The sequence below is a fragment of the Felis catus genome, chromosome A2 (assembly GCF_018350175.1).
Source record: "Felis catus isolate Fca126 chromosome A2, F.catus_Fca126_mat1.0, whole genome shotgun sequence".
Classification (NCBI taxonomy): Eukaryota; Metazoa; Chordata; class Mammalia; order Carnivora; family Felidae; genus Felis; species Felis catus.
The window spans coordinates 84693086-84708982 of record NC_058369.1 but is presented as its reverse complement, the minus strand read 5'-3'; the positions used below and the strand labels follow the sequence as shown (position 1 = coordinate 84708982).

Here is a 15897-nt window from a genome sequence, read left to right as displayed (position 1 = left end):
CAGCCAGGTCACGATCTCGCGGTCCGTGAGTTCGAGCCCCGCGTTGGGCTCTGGGCTGATGGCTCAGAGCCTGGAGCCTGTTTCTGATTCTGTGTCTCCCTCTCTCTCTGCCCCTCCCCCGTTCATGCTCTGTCTCTCTCTGTCCCAAAAATAAATAAATGTCAAAAAAAAAATTTAAAAAAAAAAAAATAAAAAATAAAAGGAAAGAGAAACTGAGGCAGGAACCAGGGAAGAAGCCCATGTGTCAAAGGCCAAGGAACACCAAGGATTTCCAACCACTACAAGAAGCAGGAGGAGGCAAGAGAGGATTCTTCCCAAGAGCCTTCAGAAGCACAGTTGTGCAGACATGTTGATTTTAAACTTCTAGCCCCCAGAATTATGAAAGAATATATTTCTGTTGTTTTATGCCACCGAGCTTGTGGTAATTTGTTATAGCAGCCCTAGGAAAGTAATATATCCCCCCTACCTTGTTTTGTTCTTCGTTATAGTGATTATCACCTCCTGAACATCTGAACGTTTATTTATCTCCCTTCCCCCAACAATGTAAAGACAAAGACTTTGTCATACTTCACAAATATTTGTTGAATGAATGCATGAACTATGTCTACAGAATATTTTAAAACACCTTCAAGCAATAATAGACTAGCTTTACTACGTTAAAGATCCACGTCTTGCGAGGCACCTGGGTGGCTCAGTCAGCTACGCTTCTGACTTCGGCTCAAGTCATGATTGCATGGTTCATGGATTCAAACTCCATGTCGGGCTCTGTGCTGACAGCTCAGAGCCTGGAGCCTGCTTTGGATTCTGTGTCTCCCTCTCTCTGCCCCTCCCCAACTCATGATCTGTCTCTATCTTTGTTTCTCTCAAAAATAAACAAACATTAAAAAAAAAAAAAGAAAGATCTAGGTCTTCCAGTAATGCTGTGGGAATGTTACATATAAAAAGGCTTTTTAACTTATAATCAAGTAATTTACAGAAGAAATCTCCTAAATTTATTCAGTTTAGAAATGAATAAACTGATACTTCTCAAACTTCAGTATAAATCAGACTCACCAGGTGCATAAAGTTGATTCTGCTGGTCCGGAGACCATACTTTGAGAATCACTAGTCTAATTCATTAGCCAAGGAACAAAAATGACTAAAATCTAATGTAACAAATGACTGTGCATAAGGCATTATTCCTTTTTCACACATACTTTAGAATTATCCTCAAATTTTGAAGTTTTTAAAAAGTCATCAAAAACAAAAATATGTTCTCCTTCATATGAACAGATGAAACTTTTTTCTAGCATCAAATAGGAAGTGGATTTGATTTTTCTCAGGTTTCTTTTAGGAAGAGAGGGGAAAGTACAAGGGGATATTGAAGATCATGAGATGTTTTTTTTTAATTTTTTTTTAATGTTTATTTTTGAAGGAGAGACAGATAGAATGTGAGTGGGGAAGGGCAGAAAGAGAGGGAGACACAGAATCCTAAGCAGCATTCAGGCTCTGAGCTGTCAGCACAGAGCCTGATGTGGGGCTCAAACTCACAAACCATGAGATCATGATCTGATCTGAAGTCAGATGCTTAACCGACTGAGCCACCCACGCATCCCCCCCACTTTTTTTTTTTTTAAGAAAGAGTGCAAGCCAGGGAGAGGGGCAGAGGGAAAGGGAAAATCTTAAGCAAGTTCCACTCCCAGCACAGAGCCCAAAGCAGGGCTCAATCCCATAATCCTGAGATCATGACCTGAGCTGAAATGAAGAGTTGGACACTTCATCAACTGAGCTACCCAGGTACCCCCAAGAAGATCCTGAGATGTTCTGACATTCTCAGACTGTCATCTGATAGCACAGTGATCAAGACTCACTGGTACAAAGTGCTGACCATATGTGCACGTCAACCCTGTAAATACACTCCAAAACCCACTTTACATTTATAGTACTATATGAAAGTAACATAAATTTGTCTTATAATTTTATAATAGAAGGGATGCTTTAATTCTGTATTTGGCAAAAATATTATAGTAAAATTGCTGATTCCTTAAAAGCAATATAGTAGTCCACAGAGACACTTTCCACAAACGCTCACAGAGGTGATAAATATATTCTAAAATTATTGTGCTTTATTGCCTCATTTTGAATTTAATTCCAATCATACCAAAATTAAATGAAACTGAAATTTTACATCAGCCATTCATTAAAATGAGACAATGAATTATAATACAAAGCACACAAAATTCAAGAGTTCCCTGTAGAATTATTCTAAGTATATTTCTGCCCTCATTCTTCTGAGACTCAACATATAAAAAGCAAAGTTGGAATCATATGTTTACAATGATAGTAATTTAACAGAACCCAAATCCAAAATAAGACAAAGTTTATCTGAAGTTCCTGACAAACCTATGTTTAAGGCAGCAAGTGAAAACAGTAATGAAACACATCCTGTGAAATTCTACCTCACCCAAGGAGACTAAAGATAAAGGGACTTCCTGGGGGTATCATGGTGAGAGAGAATTTACAGAATCTCAGCACTTGCTTGAGGATGAAATGACAACTTCGAGAAATTGAGGGTAGAATGAAGAGCATGGTCAGGAAAGCGAATGTTTACGATTAATCTAACCAACACTGAAAGTGAATTTTGTACAGATTCCATCAAGTGCCACATGACAGACTGCACATTTAGCACTGTGCCTTCCCACTGACAGAGCTCTTCCCTCTACAACGTTCCCCTGAGAGGCAATCACCCCATTTATGTTTATACCTCCAACAGTGGGCCAGAGTGTAATACCTTCTGGTAAGACTCTTAACCAATCGTCCTCTTTACCTAGTAGGGAAACTTAATTCAAGTATTCTTACTTGCTAACCCCCAACTCCATGCATTTTCTCCTCAAACTACATTTGTTAGAACAAAGCCATTATCTGAACATCATGATGTAAGTTTGCTTTTAAAATATGGTCTTTAAAACAAAGTAAACAAAAAAAAATCTGAATCTAAGGTAAAAAAAAAAAAAACAAAAAACAACAACAAACCTTTGGAGCCTCATTCTGACAGTGAGCTTCCTTATTTTATAACTTTAAGGTAAATATGACAATAGTTCTCAGATCAGACATATCAGACTATTTAAATATTCATGTTTTACTATTCCTGACTTTGGTCATTTAATATCCTAAAAGTAGTAAACAGATGAAAAGAAAGTAAATGATTTTGATAAGAGCCATTGCCAGCAAGGAAAAAAGTCCAGTGACCGCTTCAAGAAAACTTTACCAAGTATTAAAGTACAAAGTTACATGGTCAGATAGACTAATTATGATCTGTAATTCTCTTTAAAAAAGGCAGGGCGATGTTTGGATTTGGGTTTTTTCTTTTTGGAGGGAAGCTGCCATGGGAAATTAAAATTCAATTTTAGTTTGCTGGAAAACTCAATTACATGAACCACTGAATGTAGAATAGATCAGTGACAAGCGGTAATAAAAAAAAATGTATTTAAGATATTCAGGGAAGGAGTCAGAAGTACAGTTGCATATAGGTAACTACTTTCCACAACTTATTTATAAAGAAGCTCACCAATATATTTGTTTTTTTATCTTTGACTACAAATCTTTTTTGATGCTCTCAGAAATCCTGCTTTATTATATTTCAGATCACTAGAGTTAACTGAAGCAAAGTCCAAGTGGTTTTTTCATGCTTTAAAAAAGAGGAACACAGGTCTGTAAATCTGAATGTAATGTTTCACTGAGAGTCCCTGGGTCTGGTCTGTCACGACCCGAATGGACTAGACAAAGTGAGCATTTCCAATGGCTCCAAGTCTGTGCTTCTCTACTCAATATTCATTACATTCTACATTAAACGAACATTTTTCAACCTAAAAAAGTACACACGTTTGCATGAATAAGAATTTTCATGAAAACTTTTAAAAAGGTACCCTTCACTTTTAGTATTGCATAAATAAGCATTTATTCAATCAGTATTTTTTTGTGAAGAATGTAGGACAACACTTTATAATATCAGAGTAATATTTTCTATTCAGAAATAAAAGTCAAAAACCATTTAAATCACTTTGAAAAATCTAGGCAAAAGAGATTGCATGGCCATTTTTTCTCAAATAAAAATACAAATATTCCTTCTAAGAATGTTTGTTACCCTCTTTTACCCAAAAATGCTTTGTCCAATAACCTAAGAAAAGTTTTCTTTTGTAATTTTTAGCTCAGTTTTTAAATAATTTTACCACTTTTTTACGAAACAACGTGTTTTATATCTAAATTTGTAAATTATATGCTTTGCAGCTACTCACTTAAAATGAAGATCTTTGAAAGTAAAATGGGTTTCAACAATTCCTGTAGTTTTCACTCTAGTTCTGAGAACATCTTGTTGAGTTGGAATGTAGTTTGGTTGTGCTATTCTGTCCAAGTCATTCAAATAGCTGAAAAAATAAACAAGACAATAAGCTAATCATTAATACAGCCATTAAAGATCTCCTCAATCAAGGAGTAAAACATTTTGATGCATGCAATATTCAAATTACTGGAAATCGTTACATTTCTCGGTAATAAAACAATTGAAGTTTATATGTTCTATTAACTCCCACTGAAATGAAAACGTTTATATAAGTCTCCAGCCACAAAGCTCTTTTAACACTTTTCAAGTGTTGTGTTCTTTGTTTCCTAAGGACACTAGTCATTCTCCTTGTTGGAAACAAAACAGAGTAACAACTTCTTAAAAACCACACAAAACCAACTGTACACTACAAGTTTGTTTCTTAAAATTCTTTACTACACATTTTTTATATAGCACTGTGTTTATTTTCCAGACATTACTCTTGAGGATTCTGAGAATCTTACACTTTTAAAAAACTAATGAGTAACCTCTAGTCGAAGGCTGAATTCAATACTGTTCCTTTTCAACCAGCCTTAAGTTACACATAGGAAAACAGCACATGCTCTTTTACTCTGCATTTTACTGGCTCTCTAAATCAATATTCGTATTTTACTTCTCACTGATTTTAGTCACCCACCTATTCAAAACTGTCTGCCAATGATGCCAAATATGTTGTGCTATTCAAATGTAGCGGTGTCATACCACGAAATTATTCTGTGTAAATTATCTCATGCCATTTTACATAGTAAATAATGTTGTAGAATGTCCAAATAGAGATTAATGTGAACCTCGGTGGTTAAAGAAGCATTCATGGGTGGTGAGGGGTTTAAACAGAAATCTGAATGATGGGACAGAAAAAAAAGAGAATGCCATCCACATGAGGAGAATTAGTAAAACAGTATGGAGACAGGAACAGTCACATCTCGTTTCTCAGAAAGCAAGGCCCCTAGGAAGGGTGATGCAGAAATTCAAAAGAGAAGTCTGGACTTAATCCTAAGGTCAGCTGATCGTGGGGACCATCCCTACAGTGTCTTCTAATAGCTGAGAGTAATCAGTCAATGACGATTTAGAAGATACATCTATGTTTATTACAGAGAGGCACTAACTACTGCAATGTTAATTGAGGTTATCCTCTGAAACTGTTCCTTAGCCATTTACAACAGGTCTTGCGAACAAAAGGAGCTTAATAAATATTTGATTTGTAGACATGGAGGTCAAAAGCTATCCAAACACTGAGTAATCAAAAATGTTTTAAAGACAGTTAAGTATATGTATGTGATGCTAGAATACAACGAGAGAGGACACCTTGAGTTATCTGTATTATTTGCTTAACTTAAAAGAATCTTATTATCTTACTGCACTGGTAATAATCCCCCAGTACTTATCTGTGTTTTTAATTCCACATATATAACGTTATGTATTATGGTAAGAAAATCTAACTTAATAAACAGGCCATGGCAAGATTTTACTCATTGTCCCTTTTAAGTAATGTTACTCTCACTTAAAATGGGCTTTGATTACTCAGATCCATTTCTTTGCTTAAAACTGCTTCAGAATTGCCTCTAAAGATAACGCACATTTATATTTCAACGTGACAAATAAGAAAAACCGGCACAATTAAAAACTCCAATTATTTTAAATGATCACAAATTTAAAGTAAACTGGTGCTTGGACAGTCGTAATGGGCAACTTGGCAGCCCCCCCCCCACCCCAGTCAAAAACTCGGAAATCAAGATGCACTGTAACCACTGCAGAGGAGAAAATTTCTGTGACTTCCTTCATTCTTGGAAAATGGCTCCATTATTGCCATCTTAAGATCAGAACCACTAGTAATGAACTACTGGGGAGACAAAATGGCTTATTCTTCTCAGTGCACTGTACACAGGAGACAAGCCGTGGCCATTAGACTGCAGGGGTCCAGGAAGTACCACCATATGGGGAAACACACTTCAGTCGATTGTCCCCGAGAAGCACCCCTTTTCTACTGAAAAATCTCCCCTTGGTGGGCTCGGCTCAGAGCACTCTTCTCAACATGGCAGGGATTCCCATTTAGATCTTTCTGCAGGTGCTCGTGGTGCTAAAGCAAATATGGTGTAAGAGTTATGTTCTGTAAATAATTTTTTTTTCTAATTTCTCTTCTACCTTCTGTAAAGTATGGTTTGTTAGTTCATTCATTACTAAACAAAGGCACAGTGAATGACAATTATGTGTCAGGCAATGAAGAAAGAACATACGGTAAAAGCAGACCTTACTGAATTTACAGTGTAGTGGCAGAGGCAGGAAGTAAATAATTTCAACAAAAATACAAATCAAATTACTTCAAAGTAAATGTAAATCTGTGAGCGTTCTGAAAAAAAAAAAAAAGTGGTACTGTAAGTATATAAAACAGGGAGGCAAAGACCTAATCAGTGAGTCAAACTCACTGAGGACAAAGATGACACCAGTGGAACTACATATTCAGTAACATGTGACTTATACGTGTATAAAATACGTACATATTAACATGTATGGTGTATAGAGTGGCAAAGCATTAAAAACACAGACCAGAAAATAGAGCATGACAAAAATGGGCATGGGTTCCACAAAAATGTCGATTATTTACTCATCTGCACTAAACTACTCATGTGACACATACTGAGTACTCTGATGTGTAACCAATGACATGCGACGTGGTAATCAGGAAGAGCCATACCCAGTTTGTTTTTCACTGTGAAGTATGTGTATTTACCTAGATCTTACTAATACCCATCATATGCTTATTCTCACTTGTGTCCCTAAAAGCCAGCAGCTCTTTCAAGAAAATGGAACAACTTTGGGAAGCAAAATGAGTGCAGAGCACATGTCTGAAGACCAATCAAGGCCATTCATACCTTACGTTTCTGCTGAGTATGTGTGTCAAATAATGGAAACAAATACTTGACTTTTTTGTTATCTAGATCAACAAGCAGAAAGCTCCCTGACCAGGTTTTATCACAACTTGCTTTATGAACTGTCTGTGGCCACCATCCAAAAAAATCAGGGAAGATTTTTGTTACAAAATACTGATGTCTAGTGCAACAGGGAACATACAGTTGATAATTTTCAAGTGTAGAGCTACAGAAGATATCTTGGGATCACCATATACTCCTTCACCATACACACAAAGTGCCTGTCACTGGATGAGTAACTCTTCTCAGGCACTATTAGTATAATGAAAAGAAGACAATCAGGGTTGCCTGGGTGACTCAGTCATTTAACTTTCTGACTCTTGGTTTCAGCTCAGGTCATCATCTCACAATTTCGTTGAGTTTGAGCCCCGTGTCTGGCTCCACACTGACAATGAGGAGCCTACGTGGGGTTCTCTGTCTCCCTCTCTCTCTGCCCCTCCCCCACTCATGCCGTCTTTGTCTCTCTAAAAATAAATAAATAAAATTTAAAAATAATAAAAAGAACACAGTAAGTTACCCTCCCCTTGGGCTAGTCCCAGGAAAACTAGAGATACACCCAAATTCAGAGTGAACTTTGTGAAGTTCCAATTACTTTCTTGGAAATTCACTGGAAAAAGTCCATTCTGCATGCTTCAATTAGAGTTACATAAGCATGAGTCTCTTGAGACACTTCTGAAGGCAGAGAAAATAACTGCAATGCTATCTACACACAAAAAATAAAGTTTTCAAATACTGTCATCCTGAATATCCTGAGTTTTACAAGAATGTGTCAGCCAATTCTGCAATAGCACTGACTTGGAGGTATATTTGACTTCCAAGTAATTATTCATGATAGTTTAGTTCTGAAGTTACGATTACTTACTATGCTGCGGAATCATTAAGCTGGTACTCTCGGGATCTGTTGAAACAGGCCTGTACACCACTATCTTTCCACAATCTCTTTATAACTCCGGCAAGTTCTGCAGTCATAAAGCCTTCTTCAGCGGCTCCAGCAAGCACAAACAGTTGGCGGGCATCATCCTGAACATTCAAAGGCCATTTTTTTTTTTTAAGTAAAGAGAGACACATTACAGGTTAAAAGTACAAAGGGAGGCATTGCAGATTATAAGTAAAGTGCAACAGTGAACTTCCTTTGTTTTTCATTGGGGTCAGAACTTAATTCTCTATAGCACCACTTAAAAAACTGGCTTAACTAAAAGAGTGTAATCTTCAATCATGAGTCTATGTTTTATAATATCAGTAACAGCTATCAAGGCACTAGGAAAACTGGAAGAATGACAGACTACACTTACAACTCAAGAGGGGATCCATTAAGTGACTATTCACGATCTCTCTCAGTTTTTTGTGCACTGATAATGATCAGTTTTGAAAACAGAGAAATAATGTATGTGTCACCCCTCCCTCCCAAAATGTTTCTAAGAAACACACTAACACCATTAAAGATTATTTTAAGATAGAATCTAATTAAATATTAGCTTTCTGATCTTCTTTATACAAGGAACAGATTTAATTCAGAGAAGGGAGAAATCAATGTGGAATAGGCAGTTTCACATAGAACTATTTTCTCAGATTTTCAGGAGACCTTATATATATATATTAAATCAATGGGCGAGGGGTGGGGGGCAGGTATTTGCTCACGCAGGCATAGAAAAACAAAATAAACACAGCTATGAAGTAGAAATACAATGCATACTGAAGACAGCATGCAAAATATTTTAAGTGAAGGAATGCTGTGTATAAAGTTAATTAAATTTTCCTTATGTTTTGAGGCTACAAATATTTAGTATTATGATCCACAGGTAATCAACCACACTAGTTTAGTGCTGTCCAAAGGAAATACAACATGAGACACTGATGTACTTCTAAGTTTTCTAATAGCCATATTTGTAAAAGCAAAAGAAAGGTGAAATTAACATAATAAGATGTTTTGTTTAACCTCTACCTAAGATAACATTTCTACATGAAATCAAAATAAAATTATTGGGATATTTCACATTTTTATACATATTTAGTGTTCAGAATCTGACATTTATTTTTACAGACAGCATATCTCAATTCAGATGAGACATTTCTAATAATAACCGTATGTGGGTGGGGGCTACACTGCTGGATAACAGCAAAAGAGTATAAAATGGATTAACTATAGTTTTCAGGTAAGAACATAGTTAATCTAAAAATAGGGGAGATAAGAAATTGCTATCTTCATAGAGATTCTCTGTAGCCTAAGACTTACAGCTTTACATTAAGTCAGTGGACAATCCCTAGTTTTTCTAAACAAGGGGCATTTTCCCAAAGTACTGCAGTAAATGTTTATGAAGTGATGACACACATTATAAGGTATACAGTAGAGAAGCCATTTGGTGACACAGGACAGCAAACGTATTAGCTGACAGTAAAATTCATTCTGCTGCCAATTTGTGAACCTTTTTCTTTTTTTTTTTTTTCCAGATAGAACCCATACTGAAAAATAATTAAGTATCTCAGCATGGGAACATATTATTCAAGCATATGTTTCCCTTTTTAGTAAATCACAAGAGAAATGCATGCAAGCAAGTAACACATGTACAATAACCTTAATAAAACCCAATATAACATGGTTTCAAGTTCATTCTTAGCACCATTTACCTAATTACAGTAAACATTCAGTTTTCCAAATAACTGTCTATATATGAGAAATTTCTAAATTTGGTCATTGTTATTAAACAACATCACACAGAATTTTCTCCATCCATTTCAGAAAAGCACTTTTCACTTAAGTAGTTTTTAATGAGCTTTCATTATGATATATTTATTCAATTTCATTAAAACTTCTTGACAGAAAACACTAATGCCTTCTGGTATGGGTCTTAAGATCACATTCTCTTCAAACTGTCTAGGAAGAAGCCTGAAGAAAAAGACATGAGAAACTTTGGAAGTGTACTTATAAACTGTACTGTTACATTCAAAAATGTCTCTTCTTCACAAAATGTAAAATAGCTTCTTTTCCTTGAAAAACTAATTAGAATATTCACTACCATGTCATTAGGAGGATATTCAGAGGTCTATCAATTAGACCTTCTGGTAATAAATTTAAACTTATTTAAATTTATTCTTGGGGCGCCTGGGTGGCGCAGTCGGTTAAGCGTCCGACTTCAGCCAGGTCACGATCTCGCAGTCCGTGAGTTCGAGCCCCGCGTCGGGCTCTGGGCTGATGGCTCAGAGCCTGGAGCCTGTTTCCGATTCTGTGTCTCCCTCTCCCTCTGCCCCTCCCCCGTTCATGCTCTGTCTCTCTCTGTCCCAAAAATAAATAAACGTTGAAAAAAAAATTTAAAAAAAATTTATTCTTATTCTTAAACTTATCTTATTCTTAAACTTATTCTAAAAGTACTTTAGAAATCATTCTACCTAAATTTTTGTTTGTATAAAAAGACTCTGAACACAGAGTGGTTAAGCAACTCTTTTGATGTTTCACAGCTAACTGGTCACCCAATCACACATATCAGTCAACAGCCATTGTCCAAGACAAGATAAATGTTAAAACTACAGAATAACAACAATCCTACCTGGCCATGGAATGAAGTCTTTTCAAAATGTATGTAACATAATGTTACCTAAGAACATTTAGAACGCTAAACATGGGTGTACCAAAACCGTGTGACATAGGGTCGAAAAAAGATTGGGATTGCTAAAGAGTGAAGTTTAGTCAGAAAGGATACAGGTGAATAAAGCAGCACAGGCACTCTTCTGTGTGTGTTGAAAGAAATGTTATTTGCCAGGCAATTATTTGTGAGTAGCAAGAAAAAATCCTTGGATGTAGCCACGTTTAATGTTTTCAAGCTACTAAGACTTAAATGAAAATAAGATGGCGGAGAGAATGTAAGTGCCTCTTTATACAACTGTGTGCTCTGGGAACTCAGGAAGAAGTTACACAAGGCTTTCGTGTGAAGGGACATGGAATAGGGTCGCTTTTCCAGCTGAGGGTCAGGGAACTTGGCATGCTGTATTTATTTAATGACAGCACATTTCATCTGAGGCTGTCACCTACTTTATGGGAATTCAGAAGAGTCCTTTTGGGATGGGGAAGAGAAGACTCTGAGGCACCAGGACAGCTGTCTTCTGACATTTGAAGTAAGGATTATTATAGGTAAGAGTAGACTTCATATTTAGATATAAAGCATAAAAAAGAGAATTCTTAGGGCAAAAGATACCAGATTTCAATTCCATACAAAGAACACTTTTTAACAATCAAAGCCATGCCAAAAAAAAAAAAAAAAAAAAAAAAAGGAGGGGAAATGAGAGACTAAGTTTTTAAGCAAAGGCTAGATGATTATTTTAATATAGCAGACAGAATCATAAATGAGATTAAGAGTTTAAACAGAAAAAATCAGAAAGCCCTTCTATAATAGAGATTAAATAATATGATAAAGTAGTCTTAAATATAGTGACAACTCTAAATTTTTGGCCACAATGATAATATGTTGATGTCATGATTGATACAAGTATGGAAATCTTTTGTTCCAATGGCTTAAGTCAGTTATTTCATTAATAACATTAGTGAATACCACATATGAGAACTACTCATATATTTAATCTGCCAAATTTCTACAGGATATAATCACTCCTATAAATTTAAGTCCACTATACTGCTTTTATCAAAGTTAGTATACCTTTAAAGAAATCCTGAGAATAGGGAAGTCACCACTCCATGGCCCATGGTGCCAATCCCAGACATTTCAAGAATTGCTTTAAGAATACATAGACATTAATTTTTTTTCTCTCAAAACACACATATAATCAAAGTAAAAATGACTGAGGCAAGGAAATAGGAAGTCATTTTTCTTTTTTCCGATAGTACTGCTTAACACGATGGGGGAATGCTAAAAATAAAATCATCTAAGTTAATTTTAAATAAGTTGCAGAGAGCAAAATTTCTCACTAAATTTCAGTGAACATGAGCTTCTCTACATCAAGATAAGAGATTACAATAAATATGCTATACATAAAATTAGCCTTTATACGTATACTTATGAAGCTTATAAATACGTGTATTTTTTATTTTCAAGTTCATAAAATAAAAAAAATACTTCAATGTTTTCTGGATGGACAATAAAACTTGTTGTCAAGAGCTATAAAAATATGTGCTGATATGTGAATTGAGGAAAAAAGAAAAACAGTGCTCGAGGCACATATTACATTTCAAAGGAAGATTAATACCACTTAGCCACATACAAAAATCAATTTTCCTCAGAATCAAAAATAATTATAATCCTATAACAATCTCTTAGTTCTCAAACATAAGCCAGAATATAAAACCAATTCAAACATTCACCTGGAGAAATAACAAGTAGAAATGACTAGGAACATTTTGACCAAGAATACTGGGGAAGGAGGGCTAAAATTATCAGATATTAAAAGCTTACAATATGTAGAACACTCTTGTATTAACGCAGATCAATAAAAAAAGATCAAATCTGAACTTATTACATGATAAAGGTGGCTAGGTAAATTAGTAGGATAGGATATGATTAAGGAAAAAAACACAACTCTACTTGATAATTAGACAGCTGCCTGAAGAGGAAAAAAAAAATGTAGATCTCAACTTCACGCATACCACAGAGTAAATTTTAGAGTAATTAAAGAACACATGAAATAATGTTAAAATTCACTTCCCTAAAAAAAACATTTAAAATAGTATGAATACTTAGTAAATCTTGGAGAGATTTTCTAAATTTAAACATAATGGAAGAAATAACAGAGGAAGATGTAAGAAAACAAAAACCCTAAGATTTAAAGGCAATAAGCAACATGTGAAAGAACATTAGTGGACAAAGGTTTCATACATAATCAACACACCAAGAATCCAAGTGGTAAATGACTAAGGCATAAAACAGGTCACTGACAAAGAGAAAGAAAAATATAGTTAGTAGAGATATGGAAAACTGCAATTACACTAAAAATTAAAAATGCACATTAAAATGAGATAACAGGTACTAATAAATTAGCCAGTATTTTAAAAATGTTAAGATTTCTAAATTTTGGCTACCCAGAGTGCTAAGAAAAGGCACTCTAGGAAACAGGACAGGAAGGTAAATTGTTACAACCTTTCTCAGACACAATCTGGCAATTTAGGCAGACAGACAGAAACTAATGAAATACACTACAAAATCAGAAAAACTGAAAAGTAGCCATTATGCAGGTGCATGCTGAAGCTGGAGGGAGAAAGGGAGGTCTTTTCAGTCAATTCAAATCAGTTTCCTAAATTATTCCAAGTAAGTGCTTCTTAAACTATCCATGACAAAGGACCAGTCCTATGTTTTGTTCTCTTTTATTTCCAATCTGTTTCAAAATAAAATTTAAATCACACAAAATATAAACCTATTTTCTTAAACTATCAAAGTTACCATATAAATTACTCTGCCAATTGCATTAAATGTAAATTCTTTTCCTTAATTCCTGTACTCACATGCATGCTTGTGGACAGACACAGATTCATGAACCACACTTTGAAGAGAGCACTATTTTAAATGATGCAATGCCTGAGACATGTTAATAGGCTCCTACATAATGCTTCCCTAACTCCCCATTATTAAAAACAATAATTTATCATCCACAGATTGAGTAACTCATTCTGAGAGAGTTTTGAAAGGATAGTCAGCACAAAATCTGATTGCTCTATGCAATCCTTGAAAACAATTTTGTTTCCTCTGATTTTAAATAACTAATGTGTAATCTGCTTTGCAAATCTGGTAACTGCCAAATATGAAGCATACCACAGCAAATTAGTACCATTTCTGTGAGTTTTACATCTTTTTAGTCAATTCTCATCAAATTAACCTACATATTATGATGTAATTCCAATCAAGATACCAACAGACTGTTTTTGTTTTGTTTCAACAGGGATGTGGGGCATTAAGTTGATTCTCAAGTTCACCTGGAGAGAAACGCAAAACCAACTTCATATTTTGGTAACAACAACAACAAAAAAAACAATGGAATGAGTGCTCTTACCCTACCAAATACCAATTAACCCTATGAGGCAAGAGGAACTAAAATACATTGATTCTGAGAAGGATGACAGTAATATAATAATTATAAACGGCAACAATAGGAGCAATAAACATTTAGTAAGCATCTATTATGAAAAAGACATGGTAAAAGCTTGATGTTCATTATGTCATTATCTCTCACAACCCTCCCAGGTAGATGTTATTATTTCCATCTTATTGTAATAAAAGACACTTATAAGGGCTAAGTAATTTAACAAGTGACTGATCTGGAAAAAAAAAAGAAAGAATACATCAATGGAAAAAAATGGGGTTCAGAAAAACATCCATTTTGCTGCTACAGGAGGAATTTTCAAGTCACTAAGGAATGGCTGTAGGGGCAAAGGATGATCAGATTATAAAATATATTTAGATCCCACCCACCAAGAGATACAAATAACTTTTCCAGGTGGGTGAAGTGATAAGTCTGAAAAATAAAACTATAAACATCCTAGAAAAATAAGAGTATTTAAGTAATTGTAAGTTTGAGAAAGATCTCTCTAATAAGATACAGCAAAGTCAGAATTAATGGAAAAAAATTTAAGAGTTCTAAAACAAAGTTACTTCTATTTAAAAAAATTGAAAGAAACATATTGAGCAAAATTATCTGGAAAACTTAAAGAAAGGTTAATATACCTTATATTTAAAGAGAATCAATGTGAAAAGAACAAGTAACTTAACAGAACTGAATGACGAATACTGAGAGGAATTCACGGAAGAAATACTAAAAGACAAAGACTTCCCACCTCACTAACAGGAAAATAAAAACTAAAAAATAAAAAAAAAGGAAGACAATATTTTTCAGGCATGAGACATTAAAAATCAAAATGTTGATAATATCTAAGTTTGCAAGACTCTGGTAAACACTGATACACAGTTGTTAGAAAACATTATTCACATCACTTTCTTTCTGAGAGCTCATCTGTTGTTCCTATCAAAACTAAATATCTGGTTATCCTTCGACTCAGGGATATGTCCAAGAACTGGTATTTGAGAAATAGAAATATATTCAGCCTTTGAATATATTCTTATTCACAGAATGCTTTTTCCTGGCTTTTGTCTAGAAAACTCTTACACGTTTCAATTTCAAGTTCCAATGTCCCTTATGTACATGTTTAGTTCACCTTTGTATTTCTTAGCACAATTCCAAAAGCCTCCAAATATTTTAAAGCTTAAGTAGAACACAAAACCAATCAAAACCAGCCTGAGAACATGAAGACATATGTGTGAAGGAGTTAGTAATAATGGCTAAAGCAAACAGAAGGAATAGTCTGAAGGTAGGAGGGAAACAGTTACTAGGCTACAGCTAGACAGTCTAAGAAGAGTGACTCAAACTAGCACTAAGTGAAACAAAGAGGAGAAAAAAAGTCCCACATGTAGATTTTCAAAGCATCAGAACTCGAAGGAAGGAAGGAAGGAAGGAAGGAAGGAAGGAAGGAAGGAAGGAAGGAAGGGTCGGAGTGAGGGGGGAGAGGCAGGCAGGGCAACTTAAAAAAAAAAAAAAGTTTGTAGTGACAGAGCAGTTACTTCAAGTCAGACCTGTCACTAAGTCCTTGAGAGAAAAATATGAAATAAAAAGACTTCATAAAAA

General features: G+C 35.0%; 1 protein-coding gene across 1 annotated transcript in view; it reads right to left on the bottom strand.

Moving 5' to 3' along the window:
- The window catches only part of GNAI1 (G protein subunit alpha i1), an 87057-nt gene that overhangs the window by 11803 nt on the left and 59357 nt on the right, over positions 1-15897 (bottom strand). The window contains exons 5-6 of the mRNA XM_023250305.2: positions 8147-8304; positions 4275-4403 (exon numbers count right to left, since the gene is read on the bottom strand). Of these exons, the coding sequence (XP_023106073.1) occupies positions 4275-4403; positions 8147-8304 (287 nt within the window). The remainder of the gene's footprint in view (positions 1-4274; positions 4404-8146; positions 8305-15897) is intronic.